Here is a 21,865-nt window from a genome sequence, read left to right on the forward strand (position 1 = left end):
CTGTAAAAGTTCTAGGCACTTTAGAAGTGAAATCCCACTATTAGTGAAGCCTGCTATTTTGAAGGACTTCTGAAAACTCCTTTAGAAATACTTTTTTCAAGGAAATTTTTCTGAAATAAAACATTAAAAATCTCTTAAAACAGCCAAAGGCCTTACTAACCAAAGCTCTGAATTTGTTATTTTATATAGTTTGCAGCTCTCTTTGCAGTATGATGATCAGGGAGAGCTGTTAGAAATAGTTCCTATTGCTGTCCATTGAAGTATTAATTACAGTGGTCAAATTTTAGTCTCTCATGTAGTACTTAGTATTATCTCATCTTAGTACTTAGTATTTATTACTTTACAGCCTGAATGGCTCCTCACCATTCGGAAGTTAAAATTGTTGATGCTAGCAGCTAAAGCTAGAAATAGAATTCAAGACAGGTGCAAAGAGTTGAGCATGAACTTTTCTGTGTCAAGAGGCTGAGTGCTTCCAGCGAGAGTGGTCCCAGCTGGTAGGTTCTGCGTGCTAGTACTGTTTCCTGGGAATGTGGCAGACCAGGTACAGATACCATCTGCAACAGAAGGCATTTTTCTTAAAGCATTTCCTTTATAGCAGGTATGGCTTTCATCTTTCTGTGGTTGAGTAGCATTAATTTACTTTTTTTTTTGAATGAATGAGCCAGATGAGAAAGTGGCAAACAGAAATCTGAGCTGGTTTGTTGTTGTTGTTCAAGGTGTTGTTACAGTGAAAGCTTTTTAAAGCCAAACCAATACCTATCTTTAACAGTTAAAATTTTTTCAGACATATTTTTGATTTTTCTAGTCAAAATGTGAGTTCCACTGCTATTATTAAAGCTGTGAAGCTGTGCTTCCCTTAACACACGCTTTCTGTATTTCAGAAACCGAAGTAACAGGGCACACCACAAATATTACTAATCTCCCTCCTGAAGTAATGGTGACCATTTTCAGTTACCTTAACCCCCAAGAGTTATGTCAGTGTAGTCAAGTAAGCACTGAATGGTCACAGTTGGCTAAAACTGGATCTCTGTGGAAACATCTTTACCCTGTTCGCTGGGCCAGAGGTAAGTTCCATTTAGCTCCTTCGAAAGCACATCAACTATCAGAATTTTTGGGCCTGTATAAAAGAGTGTTTTAGTATAGGCTGAGCCTGACAGCTGAGCATGTGAGGTGTATCTTTCTGACAAGGATAGTGTCCTGAAAATTGATCGAATGTTGAAAATCCCCAAAACATACATCCTGTCTTGTAGAATTAAGAAACTAGAAGTTGTCTTGGTTGAAACCTCTAAGCACATTTTGTATCCAGTTTACCTAGTTTTACTGAGATAAAACGCCCCTTTTTTTGCTTGTATGAATGCTAATAATATGTTCACTAATACAACATATGAATTATTAAATAATCTAAGGAGTTTTGAGTTATAAATGCTGCTGTTACACTTATATCAGTAAAATTATTTTCTTAGGTTACTAGGTAGAAATGAAATGTGTAACTGCAGAAAGGAAGTTCAAAATAAGTGCATTTCTAATGTTTCCTCACTATCTAGTGAAGCTTCAAAGAAAACTGAATGTTTAGTTTTAGTATTGATTCTTTAGGTATATTACTTCAGTAATTTCTACTGCAGTAAGTGTTTTTTTTTTTTAACTTTTTTTCCCTCAAGAGTTTTTCCCTCAAACTCTTCTGTTAATTAGAATTTCCTGTTGAGAAGTGTGACCTTTGCAAAAGTACCTGTTCAAATAGACAAAATACTCTGTTTTCCAATGAGGCTAGTTTGTATTTGTAGCCTTATGTCCATATTTATGAGTATTAAAGAATCACTGGAGTATGGAACTGCAGGCTTCACAGTGCTGTCACAACAGTGACGTTCAGTAAAAGGAGAAAGTCTGTGCTGTTTAATAAATCTTTTGTATGCCTTTAAGATTTTAAGAGAAAAAGCTGTGTTTATGTAACTTAGCTTTAGAGATACATAAAAACTAAAAAATTCTTTATGGCTTCTAAAATTTGTACAGGGCAGAGAGGAATTAAATAACTTCTTGGTCTGATTTTTTTTGTTTGTTTGTTTGTTTGGATAAATCTTCCTGAAAGCAGTAGTTTGGTTCCTGAACTTCCAAAGACTGAGTGGAGGGGCTCCAAAGTTCAAATTCTTAAATTTGCATTTGCAACATAGTTGTCTTGATAATTCAGTGCTGCACACACACACAACAACAAAAAAAAAAGATAATAGGCAACTGCTTAAAATGAGTGCCGCTAAACCTGGTTTGGCACAACAGGAAGCTGATCTCATGATGTACTGATTGTACTACTACAGTTATTTGTACAGAAGTGCTCTAACTGGGTGGAAGCTGCTCAAGATGGGATTTGCTGCCACAGAGAGGGGAAAAGAATTGTATTTTTATGTAGGCTTAGTTAAATTTTAAACTTTTTTTTTCCCTTCTAGTACGCAGAAGGCCTCTGAGGCTTCTAATGTAATATGAAGGTGGATTAAAGATTATGAGAAATGTTACCAAAACTTCATGGTTGACAATCAATTAGGATTTCATTGTCATTGTGTTATTCATGGAAGAAACATTGTTCTTTTAGCTACTACTCAACAGGAGTTGCTCTTGCTTTAGGAAGAGTAGGGTTCCCCCCTGTAAGATAGTTAAATAAGGTGGTTTGTTTTTCAGCATGTGTACAGCAAGGGAGGCAGCAGAGCTGCTTATCCTGAGCCCAGCATTCCATATATCCATAAAGTAGAAGTAAATTAATGCCTGTGCAGTAACCTCAAAGGGGAAGGGGTGCTCCACCAGCTAAAATAGCAGAGTTGTTGTTGATCTTCACATTCATCCAGGTGTTCTAAAAAATGTCTGTGTATTGATTTGAGTCATATGTCCGTTACAAGTATTCTGTAGCTGTTTTAAGTAGAATACTTTCGGAATTTGGTGTTTTGTGATCTTGGAGTTGTCATGTGCAGGAACTAAAGCCAGGCTGGTTAACTGTATATTTGTGGTATTCTAGAGGAAAAGAGAGATATCTTCAACCAAGTGTTACACTAAAAGCTGATGAATAGTTTATTTACCGGAAGGAGCTTGAGCACCCAGACAGTCCAAATAGTCCATGATTGTTTCTGTTATTTTTGTGATCGTATTGGTCCCTACTAAGCAGGGACATGTCTCAGACAAGCATAATAGGCTGTGAGTTCTGGGATGGTACTGAAACTGTTCTAAGAATCTTTTGAAGCTTAAGGATACAGATCAAACAAAGAATTATTTTAAGGTTTAGTTCAGTCTTAGTTGAGATGAATTCGAAATTCATTTATGTCTCTTAAATCAGGTCACAGTATACTGAAAAGCTATCAGTGCTGATTTCTGCTGCAGTGAGAAATTTTTATTAATGTCTTTTTCCTTCTTCTTTTTGGGGGTGGTGATGAGTAGGTGATTGGTATAGTGGTCCTGCAGCAGATACTGAGACCGAACCTGATGAGGAATGGGTGAAAAATAGAAAAGATGAAAGTCGTGCTTTCCAGGAATGGGATGAAGATGCTGACATAGATGAATCTGGTAGGTAAAGTTGATTTTGGTGAAGTGTTCTTTTTTCCTGAAGATTACATGGCTGTAAGAAACAAGCGGAGTGGAAAAAAAGGGAGATGGAGGTTGGTAGGAGAGAAGCAGGCACCTGATTTTAATGACTGGAATTAATTTGTCTATGAAAAGCAAACATGAGAGCAGGTAGAAGAGTTATGGGGATGTGTCTATAGGTACAGGCTGGGCTTCATCTCTTCAGAAAGTTTGGATGAATCATCTTGCATCCTGATGCACTTTAGGCTTGATTTAAAACTTGTCCCAAGCTGTTAAATTACAGCTATAGATATATCTCTCTATATATATATATATGAAATGCCCTGTGAGATAGTATTTTGATATCTAAAGCAAGTTGGTGGAAACAGCTGCCCTGGGCTGTCCTGAGCAGTACATAACCTGTAGTAAATATTTCTCTCCAAGTCCTTTAATGATTTTAAGTCTTTCTCTCTGGGTTAATTTTGCAGAAGAAGCAGCTGAAGATTCACTTGCCATTAATATAGCACAAATGGAAAAGCGTTTACTTCATGGCCTAATTCATCATGTCCTCCCGCTTGTAGGCTCCTCAGTGAAGACATTGGTATTGGCCTACAGTTCTGCAGTGTCCGGCAAAATGGTGTGTAATTTGAAATTTGCACTTAGTAATTTTGGATATGCAGTCTTTAATTAATGACTGATGTGTTTGGGTAGGATAAGTGGGTTGCAGTCCAAAACAATGCTAATTTGTAAGTTGTCTCTAGACACTGTGTGCAGCCTTAGTGGCTTGCACCTTTACTGATTATTTTCCTTTCTTTTTTCAGGTTAGACAGATCTTGGAGCTTTGCCCCAACTTGGAATATTTGGATCTCACTCAAACCGATATTTCAGACTCTGTATTTGAAAGGTTAGATAATTGTTGTTTCCTTTAACAAAAAAATTATAATCCAGGTTTTTGAGTGGCGGGGGAAGCATTCAAACATTTCTTAGTCCTTTTCCAAGAAAGAAAGAGAATTCAAATTGGTAACTCCCATGTGACTTGTGACTAAGAACTAAACTAGGGTAAGAAATCACTGAAATACCAAGTAAAACATGTAACTTTGTAGTGGCCATTTAAAATTCTCCGTCTTCACTATTGGATGCTTTTTACCTATCAGTATATAGGTATAACAATAGCCAGAACAATAGTTGTGTTTTTGCTCTAGCATTAAGAACTTGTCCATAGATTTTTATGGAGTTGCTCAGTTAAGGAAGTTCTCTTGGTCTGCTACAGCTGGTAGGGTATGGAATACTGCTATTTCAGACACTCAAATGAAATGATAGGCAAAGCTCTAAGACTTAGGTGTATTGTCTGTGGATTTCTGAGTTTTACTGAGGCCTGCAGAAATGTCATTGATGTCAGTGGGATGGTGTATGGATGCAGAACCTGCACCAGTGGTTCTTACTGTGGTATTGAAACTCAGCGGGTATTTCAGTGTTCTGCCATTTACATCATGTAGTGTGAACACCACACAAAATCTTACCACCATGGATGCTGGTAGCAACACCCAGCAGCTTGTATAAGAAGTCTTATTTGGAATAAAAGCTTTATAGAATTTTCAGAGCTCAGAAGTCAACCTTTGTGAGCTTTTTTCAATATCTAGTGAAATTTACTTTATTTGTCACTCATCATATATCTGTATTTACAACATTCCAATTTGTAACTACGAAAATGAGTTTGGCTTGCTCTAAATACAAATAATTACTTATAGAAGTAAATTACATATAGTAAATTTATAGCAATAAATATATAAATATTATATATTTATATATTTATTTATATAAACTAAAATGTAATATAACTTTACTTATAGTAAATTCACTTAAAGAAGTAAATGAAAACAACATTAACTATGGATAGGTAAAGGTCAGTTAAATCACTTATATAATTTTATAGCTAATAATGTAAAAATATTACTGTGGATAAAACTTCTATTCCACTTGAAAAAGGTAAGACTGAGCAAGTTTTGTTAAAATGAAAAAGTCTGATTTTTAATTAGTGATGAAATAATTAGAAACAGAGGATCTGTTTCAGGAATCCATCTAGTATTCCTAGAAGAAATGGTAAAGGACAGGAGGACATATGATCTAAGTACACTGGCATTTCAGCCAAGCTTGAGAAACTCAAAATTCTAGAAATTACAACTATTACAAGACTTCAAACTCAGTATGGAATCTCAGATGTATTTTGGGGGGGTGAAATTTGCTAGTTCAGTATTTTCAGCCTTTTGAGAAGTAACTTTGATGTTTAGTAACTCAGATGTCTCTTGGTAGCTTCTGGTGAGTATAATGCTTTTTTTTTTTTTAATTCTTAGGTGTGTATTTGGTGCTTGCAGTTTGATCTATTATTCAAACATTTGTTCAGTATATAGCAAATTTGGACTTCTTTTAAGTCTCAGTATATGGAGAAATATAAGTTGTTACTGATTCATGAATGACTTCACGTCTCTAGACATAATTTTTCTAGGCATATACAGAGCACTTGGAGTATCTAATCTGTCTGGGGTAGCTTCTTTGTATATTATGTGAACTAATACAAGTATTTTACTTGTTAAGTGTTTTTTCATATTTTTAGCCTTAACAGCTATTTCTGAGCAAAAACTAAAAAAACTCAACCACCTCACTCAACCAAACCACCACTACTCAACCAAACCACTTTTCTTTCCCCTCTCTGATTTCAGCTGGTGTTCAGTTGGCTGTTGTCAAAATCTACGCCACCTTGATCTGTCTGGGTGTGAAAAAATTACAGATGTGGCTATAGAGAGGATTTCCAGAGCACTGGGTATCATATCAACTCATCATACCAGAGGTATTCTGAAAAGCTGCAGGAACAGGAACACTAAGACTTGGTGGAAAAACAGAGAGATTACTCTGCAGTCCCACCAGAAGTATAATGGTTTGCATGAAATCAGCAATGAAAAACTCATTCAGGGAGGAAATGGTGAGCAGCACTGGACTAAACCTGACGGCTCAGAAAACTTCAGTTCTGCTTATGTGTGGATGCTAGATGCAGATGATTTAGCTGACATTGAAGATGCTGCAGAGTGGAGACACAGAAATGTTGAAGGATTTTGTCTTATGGAACCAACATCCCATATTAATTGTTCTGCATTGTGCTACAGTAGAGACATTTATGGGTTAAGGACTAGAGGGTGGCAGCAGCACTGTGCTTCTACTGACTTGATTTACTGCGGTCACTCATTTTGTTGTGCTGGCACAGCACTAAGAACTATTCGAGCACTTCCAGAGTCCTCTGCACTGTGTAAAAATCCAATAAGGACTAAGCAGTCAGAGAAAAAAGACTCTGCATACTCTGGGAGTGAAAAAACAGAGGAAGAGACTGCACGAGTTCTTCAGTTTCTCAGTCTGTCAGGCTGTTACCAGATAACAGACCGTGCTCTCAGGTGAGGAGACATTTTCAAACTATTTTGCTGCCAGATATTTTTGCTAATTTTATTTGTTGGGCCATTCTGGGATGAATCTGCCTCATTTCGGTAGAAACATTTTTATTGAAGAAAATGGTAAGTTTTAAGTGGTCTTCTTAAATAGTTACAGTACTAGACTTGAAAACTTTTTCCAGCTTTTCTTTTGGAGAGAACAGTAAAATCTTTTATATCTGTCTTCTGAAGTCAAGTGTTTTTATGAATTTGTTGTTCTATAGAGTATTAATGATTTTAGATTTCTTAGTGATTTATTGTTAAGAAATTGTGTTGCTTCACCAATTTTTTCATTATGCCTGCAGGGTGCTTGAAACTCTGTAAAACTGGAGTAACATCTTAATTAACATAATTTAGGGACAGGCTGAATCAATGGGCTGAGGCCAGTCTGTTCAATGAGATGAAGTGCCAGGTCCTGCCCTTGGGTCGTAACAACCCCAGGCAGTGCTACAGGCTGGGGGCAGAGTTTGCTGCAAAGCAGCCTGGTAGAAAAGGACCTGGGATTGCTGTTTGACAGCGAGTGAACACGAGCCAGCTGTGCCCAGGTGGCACCTGGCCTATACCAGCAATAGTGTGCCCAGGACCAGGGCAGTGACCGTCCCTTTGTTCTTGGCACTGATGAGGCCACACCTCAAATCCTATGCTCGCTTTTGGACTCCTCACTGCAAGAAAGGCATTGAGGGGCTGGACTACACCCAGAGAAGGGCAGCAGAGCTGGGGAAGGGTCTGGAACACAGGTCTGGTTCCTGTGCTATTTGCTGTAGTAAACTGAGGAGTAGTGTGAGGTGCTGCTGGCATCAATTTGTCTCTCCTGAGATTTTGTCCCCATTTGATGTTCACAAGTACAGCTATTCAGATGTCTCCTATGATTCTTCTGACACTCACTCACTCACCAGTCTAACCCTTCCTCAGGGTATGCTTCAGATATCTGAGCTTTGTGTTGGAGCTTGTTTCTCTTTGAGTGTTGCAGCGGACTTGTCCTGACAAATTTTGTTGCGTGCTGATTAGGTTGTGCTGTATGTATTTTACATATTACTGGTCTGGTTTTTCATGACTCAGAGTGTGGGAGCAAAGGGACAGTTGGTCACTGAGTCCCAGCAAGGATTTAATTGCATTGCTGGTTTGCTATTGGTGCTTTTTGGGTAAAAGTATTTAGGAGCTGAGACTGTGTTACAAAAAGTGCTTCTTGTAGTCACAAGAATACTTGAAGTCCCCGGGGAAAGAGAGTGAAACCCCCTAATACAAACATGTGCCAGTCCCTTTACTTCATATAAGTTGTTACCTGATAGCTGGTTTTGTGGCCTGCAGTTCTGCTTCTCCCTGCTGACAGGAGAAACTTGTACAGTGATGCTCTGAAGGCATCTTCAATTTTAAGTCCAGGCTTGAATCTGCAGTTTGGTGATTCAAGCCTGGTGTTTTTTTTTCAGGTGAGTGAGCTTGTTTCTGCTTGAACTTGGGCTGGCTGCAGAGAGCAGGTTCACGTGGAATAATTGCTCAGGTGTGGTACATCTCTGTGCCTCTTGAATCAGCAGCCAAATTCTCTTGCACTCAGAGAAAGCAAGAGAATTTAATTTGAACAATAAGATGGTGTGTTGGCAGAGAGAAGCTCTGCTGTCAGTCCTAGGAAAACACAAATTTGGATTCCAAAATAAGTTTAAGAAAAAAAAGGGTCAAACTTTGGGAAGCATAATGTACCAAACATGGGAGTGTCATGTTTTAGTGTGAGATGAGGAATATACATCACCTTGGAAGAGCTGACAAAATAATTGGTATTTTGAAGAAGAATGGCTTTGTAATTCTTCGAAATAGTCTGTCATCTCTGGTGTCATCCATAAAAAAGTGGTTTCCCACTAAAGTTTTTCTATGGAATTGTTAGCTCATGTAGAAATCTGTTCAGGTCTGTTGTGTGGCTTCAGGGGTGATCCCCCTTTAAAAGAGAGTGTAGAAGTGCCAGGTTTAAAACTCAGTGGTTCATTGGAGGTGTGTCTGTTGGAAGAGGTGCAGTAGGTCTGTGATGGGTGATGCAATGGGGCACTTGTCAGTGCTTGCCGTGTGGGCTCTTAACGCGTCTCTTCTGTGTGTCCACAGGGCATTGACTCTGGGAGGAGGACTGCCGCATTTGGAACACCTGAACCTCTCGGGGTGTCTCACTGTAACTGGTGCAGGCCTGCAGGAGTTAGTTTCTGCATGTCCCTCTCTAAAAGATGAACACTTTTACTACTGTGACAACATTAACGGTAATGTCTTTCTATGAAGATGTGATACTTTTCTGGGGAGTGATGCTTGGTGTAGGGACTTTTTAGAAGAAAAAGAACCACCAAAACCTCACCTTTTTTTAATGTCTGTGTAGCACTGGGTTTCACAGATTAATTACAAAATTTTGACTGTTAAATCAGTTTTACCTAGTTTTTGGGGTTGTTGTTGTAATATTAGTACAGTTCTGTATTACATAGGAAAGCATTTTTAGTGCCTGTATCTCTTAACTTAGTTTAGCATAACTAATAGGGGTAGAAAGTAAGTCTCCATATAGCTGCTATTACCACTGTAAACCATCCAGTGGTATGTTTTCTGTATGGTCATAACCTCAGACAGAGGCTTCATTAGGTTGCTACCAAAGCAGAGATTTTTAGGAAACCAATGATGTGTGTTTTGTCATGCAAACCTCCCATATTGCACTAGTTTTAGTATAGGATATTTTTGATTCTACCATCATATGTCCTTATGGAAAATGTAATTCAGTTTTTTTTTCTGGTTTTGCTTGAGTCAGTAACTTAGGGATGGATCTAAGCTGGAGAAGGATCTGTATAAATGCATAAAGTCTGTTCAAGGTGCAAGTCTTTTCAGTGTTTACCGCACTGGAATTCAGTCTCTTAAGTCCAGTAAGCATTCCTAGCATTAGGGATGGGAGCCATGGTGTGACTGGTATTCTGTGTGTGAATTTAAAAGAGGTAAGTGCAACAGAAGGCAAGGGAAAAAGATGATGATAACCGAGTTCACAGGCCTGTACATCTAATTGTGTGTAAACCAAAAGTGTATTTCCTGGTAGTTCATGGTGTCCAGCTCAATAATTTGCATCTGTATTGAGATGCAGCCCCAGCCTGGGTGTACCAGATGCCAGAGCTTTGGTATTGCAAGTAAATCTGTACTGATATTTAGGTATTCAATCCATTGAAATCGATACAAGATGATGCACTTGGATTGGATCATAATATTAGAAGTAAAAGTATTAAATCTTACCTTGTTTCCATAATTTTTGCACTTTATACACTTTTTTGACACTGCTTTTTTTTTTCTTTAGAGACGCTTGCTCTTTGTTACTTCCTTGCATTCTGTCTAGACTACAGCATTTAAAAAACTATTTTCTGTTGTCTTTTATTCCACCTGAAAATTTTAAGGTTCTTTTTTTAAAAAAATCCTTCACTGACTCTCTTTCCTGCATTATGTTGAGTTTAAAGATGTCTTCAAAGACCAGTTAGAATCCTGTTGCTTTTACATCTGATTGCTTGCTACTTTTCCTCTGTTTGTACTTCTGTCAGTAAGACCAGACATAATTTGTTCTCAGACATTTCTGTTTTTCATCTTGTCCCTATGACATGCATCATGACGTCTTTGTATGAGTTTACAAAGCCCAAATCTGTGTGGGAGTTCACCACTTCTAAGCTTAGCTGTCTCATAGTATCCTCAAGAAATTATTTAAATTTAAACAGAATATTTTTTAATTATTCTGTAAAGTTGTCTGATCCTCTTCCTGTTTTATTCCTTTCTTTTACTGCCTGCTGGAATCTGTGAGCCTATAAGCTCTGCTTAGTTCTCTAAAGCATCATGCATGGCTTTGGATCAACAGTTATTCCTGTAGAGAGAAGTGCACAGGACAGTGAGGCTGTAATGGTCTGACTTATTACATCTGTGGAGAAATAATGTCATCTCAGAAATTCATGGCTTTATGGAAAGTAGCTTTTATAAATGAATTCCCTGCAGTTTTGTCTGGGTTTTGTTCCTTGCATTTTCAATCCGACTTCATTGTGATAGGGCTGTTCAGTGTGAAACTGATGCGTTATTCCATTCTGTGGGCAGCAGGATTCCTACAGTAGCTGTTTCTGTATCGTTTGGAACTTCCAAAGTAACTAGGGGAAGCAGTAGCTGTTTCATTTAAATCAATCCCGATCTGAAGCTGTTTGTTTATTTGCACATTTACAGATTGTATTACTAACTGCTGCACAAAGTTTACTGATCTATAAGCATGTACAGAATAATTTCATTATTTTCTTTGCCCACCAGCTTACCAGTGATTGTTTTCAGGGAAGGAGGTGTACTCTGAGATCAGAGGTTGGAAAACCTGTTGGTCTTACAGAAAAAAAAAAAAAATGGAGCCAACAGCATGGAATTTAGCCATCTATGAATAATAAAGATACAACTTTGTCATCTGTTGATGAATTAGGGCTTTACTTTTACCTGCAGCTTATTTTCAGATTTTTTTTTCCTATAAACACTAAGCCTAATGGAACCTTAGACACAACCCAGCTTCATTGGAATTTCTTTGTGGAGGGCTTGATGCACGTGTTTGGTAGGCACATTGGTCGCAATTTTTGTATTTTCAGCAGGTGCTGTTCTACCTTTTTAGTACAGCAAGACTAGAAAGGTAGAGCAGCTATGGTGTAGTAGTTGGGTTTGAGTCTGACTGCTGTTGCACACCAGTAACATGGTACAGTTTTTATGACCAGAAGCCATGAATTTGCATACACTTCCAGATCTGTTTTGTGTTGATTTACTGTTAGCTTCACTTCAGTTTTTGTTTTGCATACTAATGTTTAGGATCTCTTATACTTTTCACAGTGCTGGAGACTTGGAGTTAGATAACCCTCAGCTGCAGCTGAAAACAAAGCTGTCAGTGTACATCCCTTCTAATGGCTGATTTCATTTGTCTAAAACAAATTTGGTTTTGGATCACACTGAACTCAGCAGAGGAGTTTAATGTTTGAGTTATATGTTGCCACTGAGTTCTTATTTTCCTAAGGCTGTTTTGTCCAGCTGTGTCCATTCTTCTGACCTATTTCTCTGTTTTAAAGCATTGAGTGCTTTCAGCTTTGGCATTATAAAAATGGGGCTCCCTAATTTCTGCAGCAGTAGCTCTTTGCAGCATTTAAGTATGCTTTCAGTTTCTAGAGTTTTTTTTTTAATTATGTAGTCCTCAGGTTCTGTAATTAAAGAAATAGGGCATTAATGAAATAAAGTTTGATTCTAATTATTCACTCTTCCAGCATTTAAAATGTCACTGGTCATAGTTGCTCTGTCTTTCAGCAGACAAGCCAAGACTTTGCAAGTTCTTTTAAGGTGTACAGACTGCTGTGTGCAGACTTACATGGGAACACAGTGTTCCAAGTGTAGGTCTCAGTCTGAATTCTACAGATTACCAGTGTACTCACAAATCTCTGAAAGGATATTATATGGTGGTGGCAGCTGGTTATCCTGGCAGGAGTGGTTCTTTTAATATGGTCTTGGTCTGTGTTGTCATGTATTCTTGGTGGAATGCCAAACTTCATTCTAGAGAATTCTGACTAATTTTTGTTCTACTAGTACATGTAACAAAATGGAGTAATCAAATAGTTCTGCTCCTCTCCTATATTACTAAATGTGTTTATGTGTTCACCACAAGTACAGAGACCTCACCTCTATTCTGAGTCCCCTAAGCATCTGAGTAATCAGATGTGCATGTAAAGAGCATTACAGTAATCCACTTTAGTAGTAACTAAACCAGTAACGTAGACTGTGTCAGCTTAGATGAGAATCTGATTAACTTTGCTTTCCCAGGTGAACCCAAAACACATTTAATTTAGCCCTTCACTGCTAGCACTTACTAGGCTTTCACAGAGGGACCCTTCACAGAGGGAAATACGCTTCACCTTGTGATCCACTGCATGTACTGTTCCTTCCCCACATTTCTATCACATGTTGTTTTAAAAGACTACGTTTTGGGCTCCTTGTTCAGTCCAGCAGTGATGGTATCTGGCTCATCCGTGTCAGGATGTTTTATTACATGAGCCAGAACCTGCCACTGCAATACCCAGTGGTTGCTTGCTATACTTGCCCATCAATACTGTCAAAGTTCATTCAGAATCATCAGCTGGTCCTCAAAGTGTGCAGTGTGTGAAATTGCTGTATGGAGCAGTGTCCTCCTAGATACCCAGTGCATTGCTAACTGGGCTGTGCTGAAAGCAATAATGGGCAAATGAAGATGGGAGATAATAGAAGAGGTTGCCTAGAAAGATGGTGCAGGATTCATCCCTGGGCACATTTGGGATTAGGCTGAAAGGGGTTTCTGAGCAACCTCATCTAGCTGAAGATGTGCCTGATTGTTGGAACTAGATGACGTTTAAAGGTCCCTTCCAACCCAGACTATCCTGTGATTCTATGGAAGTGATTCATCTCCACTGCTGGGTTGAAATGACCATCACACCGGACAATATGAAAGGAATATATGCAGTTACCATATTGCTTAACCTAATGCATCAATGAGGTGACAGGAATTGGAGACCTCATATACAGAGTCCAGAGGAAACAGAAGACAGTGTTCTTTTGGCAAGATTAAAGAGGCCATTTGAATTTAAACAGAGAGAATTCTAAAACAAAGTCTAGTCCAAATGAGGTCAGTAGCAAAGACTGGGTAAGTCAGAGGTTACAAAGCCAAAGAGATGTAGCCAAAGGTCAGTAGTAGTAAATAAAGCCAGGGAAACAAACCCAGTGTCCATGGCTATCAAAAGTAAAGGCACTTGAATTTCGCTGTCTGTTCCAAATGTAAAAAAGAACAAACTAAGCAGTAGGGATTTTATAGAGGAGGTAAATGACTTGTGATGGAGGAGATCAACTGACATGTCAAACCATAAATAACTCAAACCCAGATAGCCTTACTGTTAAAACAACCATTAATGATATTGACTACCTTGTTATAATAAGAGCATAAAATACCCTCCAAATGATGGGAATTGCCCATATAAGAAAGAATTCAGGGAGGGCAGATTTCAGAAGATACAGTTGAACCCTCAGTGTTTCATTTTATCTGAATTCTTTCTTACAGGCTATAAAGGAAAGTTAGTTTTGGTATGAGGATTAGACATGGGGCAAGAAATGCAGTGTGGGAAGAAGGGTGAAATTTCACTGTGATATGCTTAATGTAATTTGTAAGTCAGTGCCTAATAAATTGGGAAATGAACATAAAAGCTTTTCAGATGGTCCAATTTACTTAGAAGTATACAAATTTTTCAGATTTTAAGTTGCTGTTAGAGTGGTTTAAATTTAAAAACTGAAAGCTAAAGATAATCCTAAAAACTAAAGGATGGGAAGAAAGGGCTTAATGGTTGCTGTTAGGAGAGGAACCTGGGAGGTGACAGCTTTCTCTGTGTTCCCCTCCCAAGAGTTCTGTGCTGAGATCAGTCTTACTCAGCATTTCCCTTGTGTTGTGGTGTAAGAAATGCACAGTAATTTCCACGTTTTTGAGTGGTGCTCTGTGGTCTTCAAGTAATGATACTGATGATTTCTAGAAGCTTCACTAATAGCTGTATGTGTGGTTGAAGGTCTGGGTGGCTGGGAGTAATCAAACTGTGATTGCATGAAATGGAATTCAAAGCTGGCAGGTGCAGTGTGGAGATAATGATTTCAGAGAGCTGTTGGTGCTAATTCTGAGATCTTTCCTATTTGCAGCAGCAGCCAAAAAAGCCACCAATGTTACCATCGTCAGGGTGGTGAGAACAAGATAGAGGGTGCTGTGCTTGGTCCTGGAAGCCTTGGGGCACTCTCATGTGGAGCACTGCATGCGGGTTTGGTCTCCCCATCCTGAGGAGAGCATGGAGTTACAGAAGATACAGAAGAGGCCTTCTAAAAAGTTAGGGAACTGGACACTCAAAAGGCTGGATGTTTCAGTCTGGGAATGAGATGGCTGAAAAGGGGGCATGACTGTTACAGAACTGGGAAAGCAGTAGATGAGGTGAATGTGCAGTGGTAGTTCTCCAAATTTTGCAGTGTTAGAGCTCAGGGGCACTGGGTGAATTTTACACAGGTGCACAGTGTAGTGAAGTTCTGGAATTTGGTCCTGTGGAGAATTGTGGAAGGAGATATAAAAAGAGGTTAAAAACCCGCATGCACAACTGAGCCATAAACAAATACTGAAGGAAATGGACTTAAGTGTCCCTGATGCAACAGTTGGGGTGCTGGAAAAACACAAAAGGTGTGCATGATAGGCTTATATCATGTCCCTAGACACCAGTTGCTGTTGCCATTGGTGAAGGTAGCGTTAGATGGAGCATTGGTCAAACCTAGAAGTTTGTATGTTCCAGTTAGGAGCATGAGGAATAACAAAATGAGCAAGAAAAGAATGGAAAAAAAATACTGAATTATACTGAGAATTCCCTTTCTTGGGATGTTGTGGTTCTGTATGTTTTGTCAACAAGCATTTTGCTAGAAATGTGGCAGTTGCTTCAGAATCATTGCTGTGCTGTATAGTTGTGGCAGTGCTCGGGAAGGTCAGCTACGACTTGGAAAATGCTGCTGCACAGAACATGCTCTGCTAAGCCAGCTGTTCAGAAGCACCAAGTCTCCTTTATAAAGGACTTTTGAAAAAGCTTTCAAACTCTAGCTCGTAAGTGGCATGGAGGATCAAAATTTAGTTCAGCTGAATAAAAAGATCTGAAAAGGAAAATGAGTTTATTGACCAATGAAAAGTTCACTATACTGTAACCATAGTCTTTTATTACAGTTTCAGGTTTTATTCAGTCTCATGTATCTTAACTTATTTTCAGTATAGAGTATTGCTTATTGGTCTGTGGCATGAAGTAGAAAGCTGGTTTCAAGACTCCAGATTCTTGGAAATCAATTGAATTATGGCTTTACTGTTGAAGGAGGTAAAAAAAGCCAGATATGGCATGGTGCCTTAGTTCATTAAAAGATTTTATTAGAATTTCTAAATACATTAAAAACACCTGAAATATTTGTTGATTTGTTTCTCATACAAATGGGGAAAATGTGTGTTGTCTTGGTTAAGTCTTCACCACCTTTTTTGAGTTGGCTCAGCAACCCACTTCCAGTGTTTGTTGGGTGCCAGAGTGTAAATGGGTCTCAAAGCAGGCATATGGCTGGAGGAAATAAAACCCTGTTTGAATAAATACAATAATTTCTTATCTCATGGTCACTTTAACATTTTACGTGAAAGGAGTAAGTGAAGGTAAGTGGAGGTGGGTAGAGTTACAGTGTTGGTTTGTGCTTTCTGTGCTTGCAACTCATTCTTTTTTTCTGAATGGCTCATTTTTAGCCTTATGGCTTCTGATGACTGCAGCGATACTAAGGTGATTACTGTCTTTAGTTTTTGAATTTCCAGTTAAGAGTATGTGAGAGCCTGGCCAACCATGAAGTGCTCGTGGAAGAAAAAAAAAAACCTTCCAGGCTAAAAAACTGTTTCCATTACCACAGACATAGTTTTGGAGGTTATAATTTCTTTAGTAATGATCATCTGAATTTGAAAAATGGGAATTAAAAATACATTGTCAGAACCACTCAGTTCTGGAGCTATGGCAGCTTGTGTAAAGTTGCTCATTTAGAGTTGCTTATGGTACTTCTGTGTAATTTGGGATGCGTTATCTTCATAGGATTAAGCTATGGAACAAAAATCTCTTGAAAAATACCTATTCCCAGTGAGGTTTTTACACCATGATAGTACTGGCAGCATTTCAGACTTCACGGTACTGAATAAAGTGTAGTGCATTGTTTATGAGAGTTATGAATCTAAATGAGTGGCCTTTCCTTCTTTTCACGTTTCTGTTGTTTTTGTGCAGGTCCTCATGCTGAAACCGCCAGTGGATGCCAGAATTTGCAGTGTGGTTTTCGGGCCTGCTGCCGCTCTGGCGAATGACCGCTGACATCTGATCTTTCGGTCTACTTCCCTTAGCTGAGCAGGCTTCCTCTCATGCACTTTACTTACAGCTCGCATCTTGTGTTAACAATCCTTGGAGTGAGACTTGTTATACTAGCCTGACCCTGCCCACAACTTCAGAATCTTAATTATGAGTGTACTGTACAGTGTTGTAACAATCTCACAACCTCATTTGGCTTGAAGGGTGTTGGGTTTTATTTGACATAATTTGGGGAAGATGGGAAAATCTTCGGATTTTTTTTTAAGGCCACTTTATTCAAGTTTTGGCACTTAACTGTACTTTACTGAATTATTTTGTGTTAGGTGACTTTCTTTTTTTAATTTTAAATCCGTAAGTACAATATGAACCTCTGCAGAGAATTTGAATTTTACTGTTTGCATTTGGGTAACAATTGTACATCTTTAGGAGCCTGGTTTCTTCCCCTTTGCTCTCATCCTGAAGTTGTTCTTTATATTGCAAAATTAGGGAAATTGCCACCTTCCTTTTGCATTTGGTTTTGTATTTGGGCTTGAAAGACATAAATAAAACATTCCCACCTATAAAACGTGTGCAGCGGTTGAGTATCTACACTTCTAGAGTGCCATGCCAGAGGGCTGCAGAGGTTGGGCAGGTGGGTGGGTGTTGTCATGGTTGCAGAGCTGTGAACAGTACAGTGTGCATGGGGGTTTTGGTTTTATGGTTCCCATGACTCTGCTAAGTTGCATTTTTGAAACAGCTTCCAGGAAAGTCAGTTTTCATTAATCTGAACTCTGTGAAAGACAGCAATACATTTTCCCCTTTGCTTTGATAGTTAAAAAGATTCCTCTCTGGACAGTAGAGACTGGCAGGGAACAGAAGTTCTGTTGTGATGAGTGAAATGTGTGCTAGGAAGATATGAGCAGTGCATGAGTGTGTGTGTGTGTGTGCTAGTATGAGGGAGAGCCCACTGTGTGAGGGATGAGTACTGTAGTCCATGGCAAGCTGTACACTTCGATGGCCACCTGCTCATGGTTGGCACAATTGCAGGCTGGTTTTTTCTACAGCAGAGGAGGGGCAGATGTCTGCTTTTGTAGAAGGCAAACAGGTTGTTTTCTTTCTCCTATCCTGCCTAATTTTTAGGAATTACTATACAAGCCAGTAATTTAAATTCTTTTGAGTAGTATTTATTTAGAACATCAGTCATGGTGACATAGTAGCTTTCAAGATTCTAGGTGTCTGGGAAGGTAGTGTGCAGGCAGAGCTGGAGGTTACGATAAACTGCAAGTTTTGCCACCATTCTTGGTCACGCTAAGCTGGAGAGTAAGGTAAGAAAAACACTAGTGAGTGTAGACACAGCTGAGGATGGAATGAGCTGCGGATACACCGTGGAATAAACTTGGGAGATGCCATCCGTGTCCAGCAAAGCATCATGTGATGACAGTGTACTTTCTAGTGGGGCTTGTAGAAGGGTGGCAGCAACCCTGACTCTCAGCTAGTCCATGAGTGCTGAGAGAGCTGGCAGACACTACAGTGAGTCCACTCATGATCATCTTTGAAAGGTCATGGAGATCAGGAGAGCTGGCTGAGGACTGCAGGAAAGCAAATGTCACCCTGGCCTTCAAAAAGGACAAGGAGGACCCAAGGAACTACTGTCCATTCAGCATGGCCTCTGTGCCTGGAACGGTAATGGAGTGTCTCATTCTGGAGGCCATCTCTCTTCACATGGATGACAGGAAGGTGATCAGGAATAGTCAGCATGGATTCACTGACCAATCCACTTTCTCTCTATGATGAAACAACTACCTGGAGGAATAAGGGGAGAGCAGTTGATATTGTCTACTCTGACTTCAGCAAGGCTTTCAGCCTCCCACAACCTCCTGATAGGGTCAGGAATGGTGGACTGGGTGAGTGGACACTGAGATGAATAGAGAACTGGCTGAACAGAAGATCCCAGAGGTTTGTAGTCAGGGGCACAGGGTCTAGTTGGAGGTCTGTCCCTAAGGGTGTGCCCCAGGGTTCAATACTAGGCTAACTTCTTCATCAGAGACTGGGATGAAGGTCCAGATGCCTCCTCAGCAAGTTCAGTGACAACACAAAGCTGGGAGGAGCTTTGGGCTGGTCCCCCTGAGTGCTGTGCAGCCCTTCAGAAGGACCTGGGCAGGTTGGAGAGACAGGCAGAAAGGAACCATCCAGAATTCAACAAAGGCAAGTTCAGGGTCCTGCTGAACACTGAACACAACTACTTACATACTAGTAAGTGAATTTGGCTTTTAGTTAAGTATTCTTTTGATAATCTTCTACTTGCAAGTTTGCTAACTTGCAGACAAGGATTTCATACTCCTAGGTAATTTAATCAAATTTTTGTATAAAAGGAATGAGCTTCTGCTTAAGGTTTAATACAAATATTTATTAAATCCTTTATCTTCAACTTCTTAAGAAAATGTCTTCCACCCTGAAATGGTGCTGGCATTATACAGACATAAAATACAGAGCAGGATATGAAGCAGCCTCTCAAAAATTGAAGTATGGACTCTTCACTGATGGCTCTTAGGTATATGAAATTTATTCATAGCTAAAAATTCAGGAACTGAGGTACAGGAAATGTTTTTATTTACAAGTGTCTTTTGAAGAGGAAGAACATCTGTAGATAAACTGATTAGCTACAGGGATACCAAGGAAACATTTTACTCTGCACTGTCACTTATATGCGGACATGTGTAATGCTTTAAGAGTGTGAGGTCCCAGAGGGAGCTGTGAAAGACTATATAAAAATCACCTATTAGTACTGGAAATTTATGCTGTCAGTCTCTTCCTTAGCAGTAATTAGTATTAGGGCAAATAAAGCTACTAAAAATCATGTTGTCATTTGATTTTTAAAATACTTGGAATAGTTCAGCAGTGAGAGACATAATATATTTACACCTATATAAGCAAATTTTTTGCAGTATTCAGACTGCTCTACATTACCTATTTCGCACAAGTGAAGCAACATAAATCCATATAGAGAGAACATTTTGGGGATAAGCATGAATATACACAGCCAGAGCAAATTCAACATTGGAAACATCAATGGTGTGAACTCTTGTGCTGTGCACAGCTTCTATTAAAGGTCTCACTTCAGAATATGGCATATGAATAGGAAATCCAGAGACCTGGAAAAAGAAAGAAAAGAAAACATAAGAAGAAAAAAATGAAGGCACCTGAATAAATACATAGTTAAAAAAAATTACACGCTGAGTAAAACAAATTATCTTCTCTATTGCCAGCCTGAGGTGATGCAATAGAAGAACCTATGTTTGTATTTTGATAGTAACTCCCTTTTTCTCATACTCCAGGCAAGCTTCTGCCATAGTTCTTTAGAATTTACTAGAATAAAGTTATATTAATGAACACATATAGTAGAGCTTCATTGCTTTTTTCTTATTGCATCTGGTTTTAAATCACTCTGTTCTCCTGGCTTGGGATTTGAGCAATTGTCTCCTGCTCAGCAGGAACTGAAACCTCAACTCATTTTGGAGCTGGCCAGAGCTGCCAGTACTGTCACTGGTGTTCCATGTGGAAAGCAGAAGGCCCTTCCAACAGCCTGGAGGAATAATGCACAGGCACACCAGTGGCTGCAGTGAACACATCAGTCAATTTTGTTCTGTGTTTACAGAGTGTAGCAAAGACTAGAAAACTGAAGAAAAGCATGTTGTGTGGGCTCCTGCACCTGTAAGTCGACTCTGTGTAGCACTACTCAGCACCAGCAGCAGATTCCTACTTGACCCTGAGAGCTGCTGCACCAATCTGCCCCATAGCAGCTGGTGCTGGGAGACTGCACTGGTGTTGATGTACTGGAGTAGTGGCTGTTGTGCAGCAATACATGTTTCTGCTGAACATAAGAATATAAAGTTAATTGGGTGCATTGTTGTTTTATCTTCAACATTACAAATGACATCACTCCTTCACTCTATGAATATTATAATGGTTTCTCTTTGGTATAAAATCTCTTGTGAATTTTGGTAGTAGAAGAAATAACTAGCCTCGGACACTCTTCTATACCATAGAGTGGTGATACTAAACCCTAGGGATTTAACTTCTTGCTTCTATGCACAAGCCATTTATGTTCACAAGTGTACCTTGTAATCTCCCAGCTGTTTTTGCAGCTCTGCCTGATGGTCATCTTCTACATCTTTGCCTTGATTTTGTTCCAGCAGCGGCAAAAAGTTACGGAGGGTGGAGGTGCAGTATCTGTTCCAACGTGTTGGGCGTGTTGGTCTCCATTCCATAATCTTATCCTTTAATATTTTTTCAATCCTGCAATCAGATAGACTGATTATTACAATTCTAGTATTGGACATCCGAATTGATCTCCCTTGGCAGACAGTACAGCTTCTGAGAACCACACACGACCTCAGTTAAACTTACTGCTCACTAAAAGTGCAGAAAAGCCAACATAGTTGTGCAGTAATGTCTGCATTGTCAGTGTCTGCATGGAAAGCCATGGGCTTACAACGCCTTTTAGTTTACACCCTCTCCTCTCATCCCCCCACAGCATTTTGTTCTTTGTGAAATGATAAAGCAATGACTTATTAGCTCTTTCTATCTGGCAATCTCTGTTGAAGAAAGAGAATTTTAAAAAGCCCTGAAACAATAGCTTCTGATTTTTTAGGCCATTCTCCTGGCATTGAAAGCAGATTTTTAGGACCTAGGCATGAATACCTAGGAATGCTCTGGTATTAGCACTGATGGCACTTGTTCTGGAGGTAGCATTACCTGCTCTGCAGTTCCAGTGCAGCAGCCTTATCCGAACGCTCGTAAGTTAGTTCTTCAGGCTAGTGATAAATAAATAAATATTAAAACATGCAACAATCTCTTCTAAACATATAACAGCGTAACTCCAGGAGTTTCTGCCTTGATGATACTCACAGAAGTTTACAATTATGCAAAAAGAATCTATTTAACAGAGACATGATAAAAAATTAACTAGGTATTTGTGTGTAA

General features: G+C 39.2%; 2 protein-coding genes across 7 annotated transcripts in view; one reads left to right on the plus strand and one right to left on the minus strand.

Moving 5' to 3' along the window:
* The window catches only part of FBXL5 (F-box and leucine rich repeat protein 5), a 32,660-nt gene extending 15,192 nt beyond the window's left edge, over window positions 1-17,468 (plus strand). For 3 of the 4 annotated variants that reach the window (XM_053940756.1, XM_053940757.1, XM_053940758.1), the window contains exons 5-11: window positions 882-1,064; window positions 3,412-3,537; window positions 4,023-4,171; window positions 4,356-4,438; window positions 6,252-6,974; window positions 9,096-9,244; window positions 16,826-17,468. In XM_053940756.1, the coding sequence (XP_053796731.1) occupies window positions 882-1,064; window positions 3,412-3,537; window positions 4,023-4,171; window positions 4,356-4,438; window positions 6,252-6,974; window positions 9,096-9,244; window positions 16,826-16,902 (1,490 nt within the window). In that variant the 3' untranslated portion in view covers window positions 16,903-17,468. Of the gene's footprint in view, window positions 1-881; window positions 1,065-3,411; window positions 3,538-4,022; window positions 4,172-4,355; window positions 4,439-6,251; window positions 6,975-9,095; window positions 9,245-14,702; window positions 14,884-16,825 lie in introns of all 4 variants that reach the window. The other variant, XR_008430527.1, reaches the window with a different exon arrangement.
* Window positions 17,469-18,037: 569 nt separating this feature from the next.
* The window catches only part of CC2D2A (coiled-coil and C2 domain containing 2A), a 54,841-nt gene continuing 51,013 nt past the window's right edge, over window positions 18,038-21,865 (minus strand). For 2 of the 3 annotated variants that reach the window (XM_053940755.1, XM_053940753.1), the window contains 3 exons: window positions 21,638-21,696; window positions 21,001-21,178; window positions 19,269-20,034 (listed from right to left, as the gene is read on the minus strand). In XM_053940755.1, coding sequence (XP_053796730.1) covers window positions 19,846-20,034; window positions 21,001-21,178; window positions 21,638-21,696 — 426 coding nt within the window. In that variant the 3' untranslated portion in view covers window positions 19,269-19,845. Of the gene's footprint in view, window positions 18,686-19,268; window positions 20,035-21,000; window positions 21,179-21,637; window positions 21,697-21,865 lie in introns of those variants that run through there. The other variant, XM_053940754.1, reaches the window with a different exon arrangement.

This window comes from Vidua chalybeata, chromosome 4, assembly GCF_026979565.1.
Source record: "Vidua chalybeata isolate OUT-0048 chromosome 4, bVidCha1 merged haplotype, whole genome shotgun sequence".
Taxonomy (NCBI): domain Eukaryota; kingdom Metazoa; phylum Chordata; class Aves; order Passeriformes; family Viduidae; genus Vidua; species Vidua chalybeata.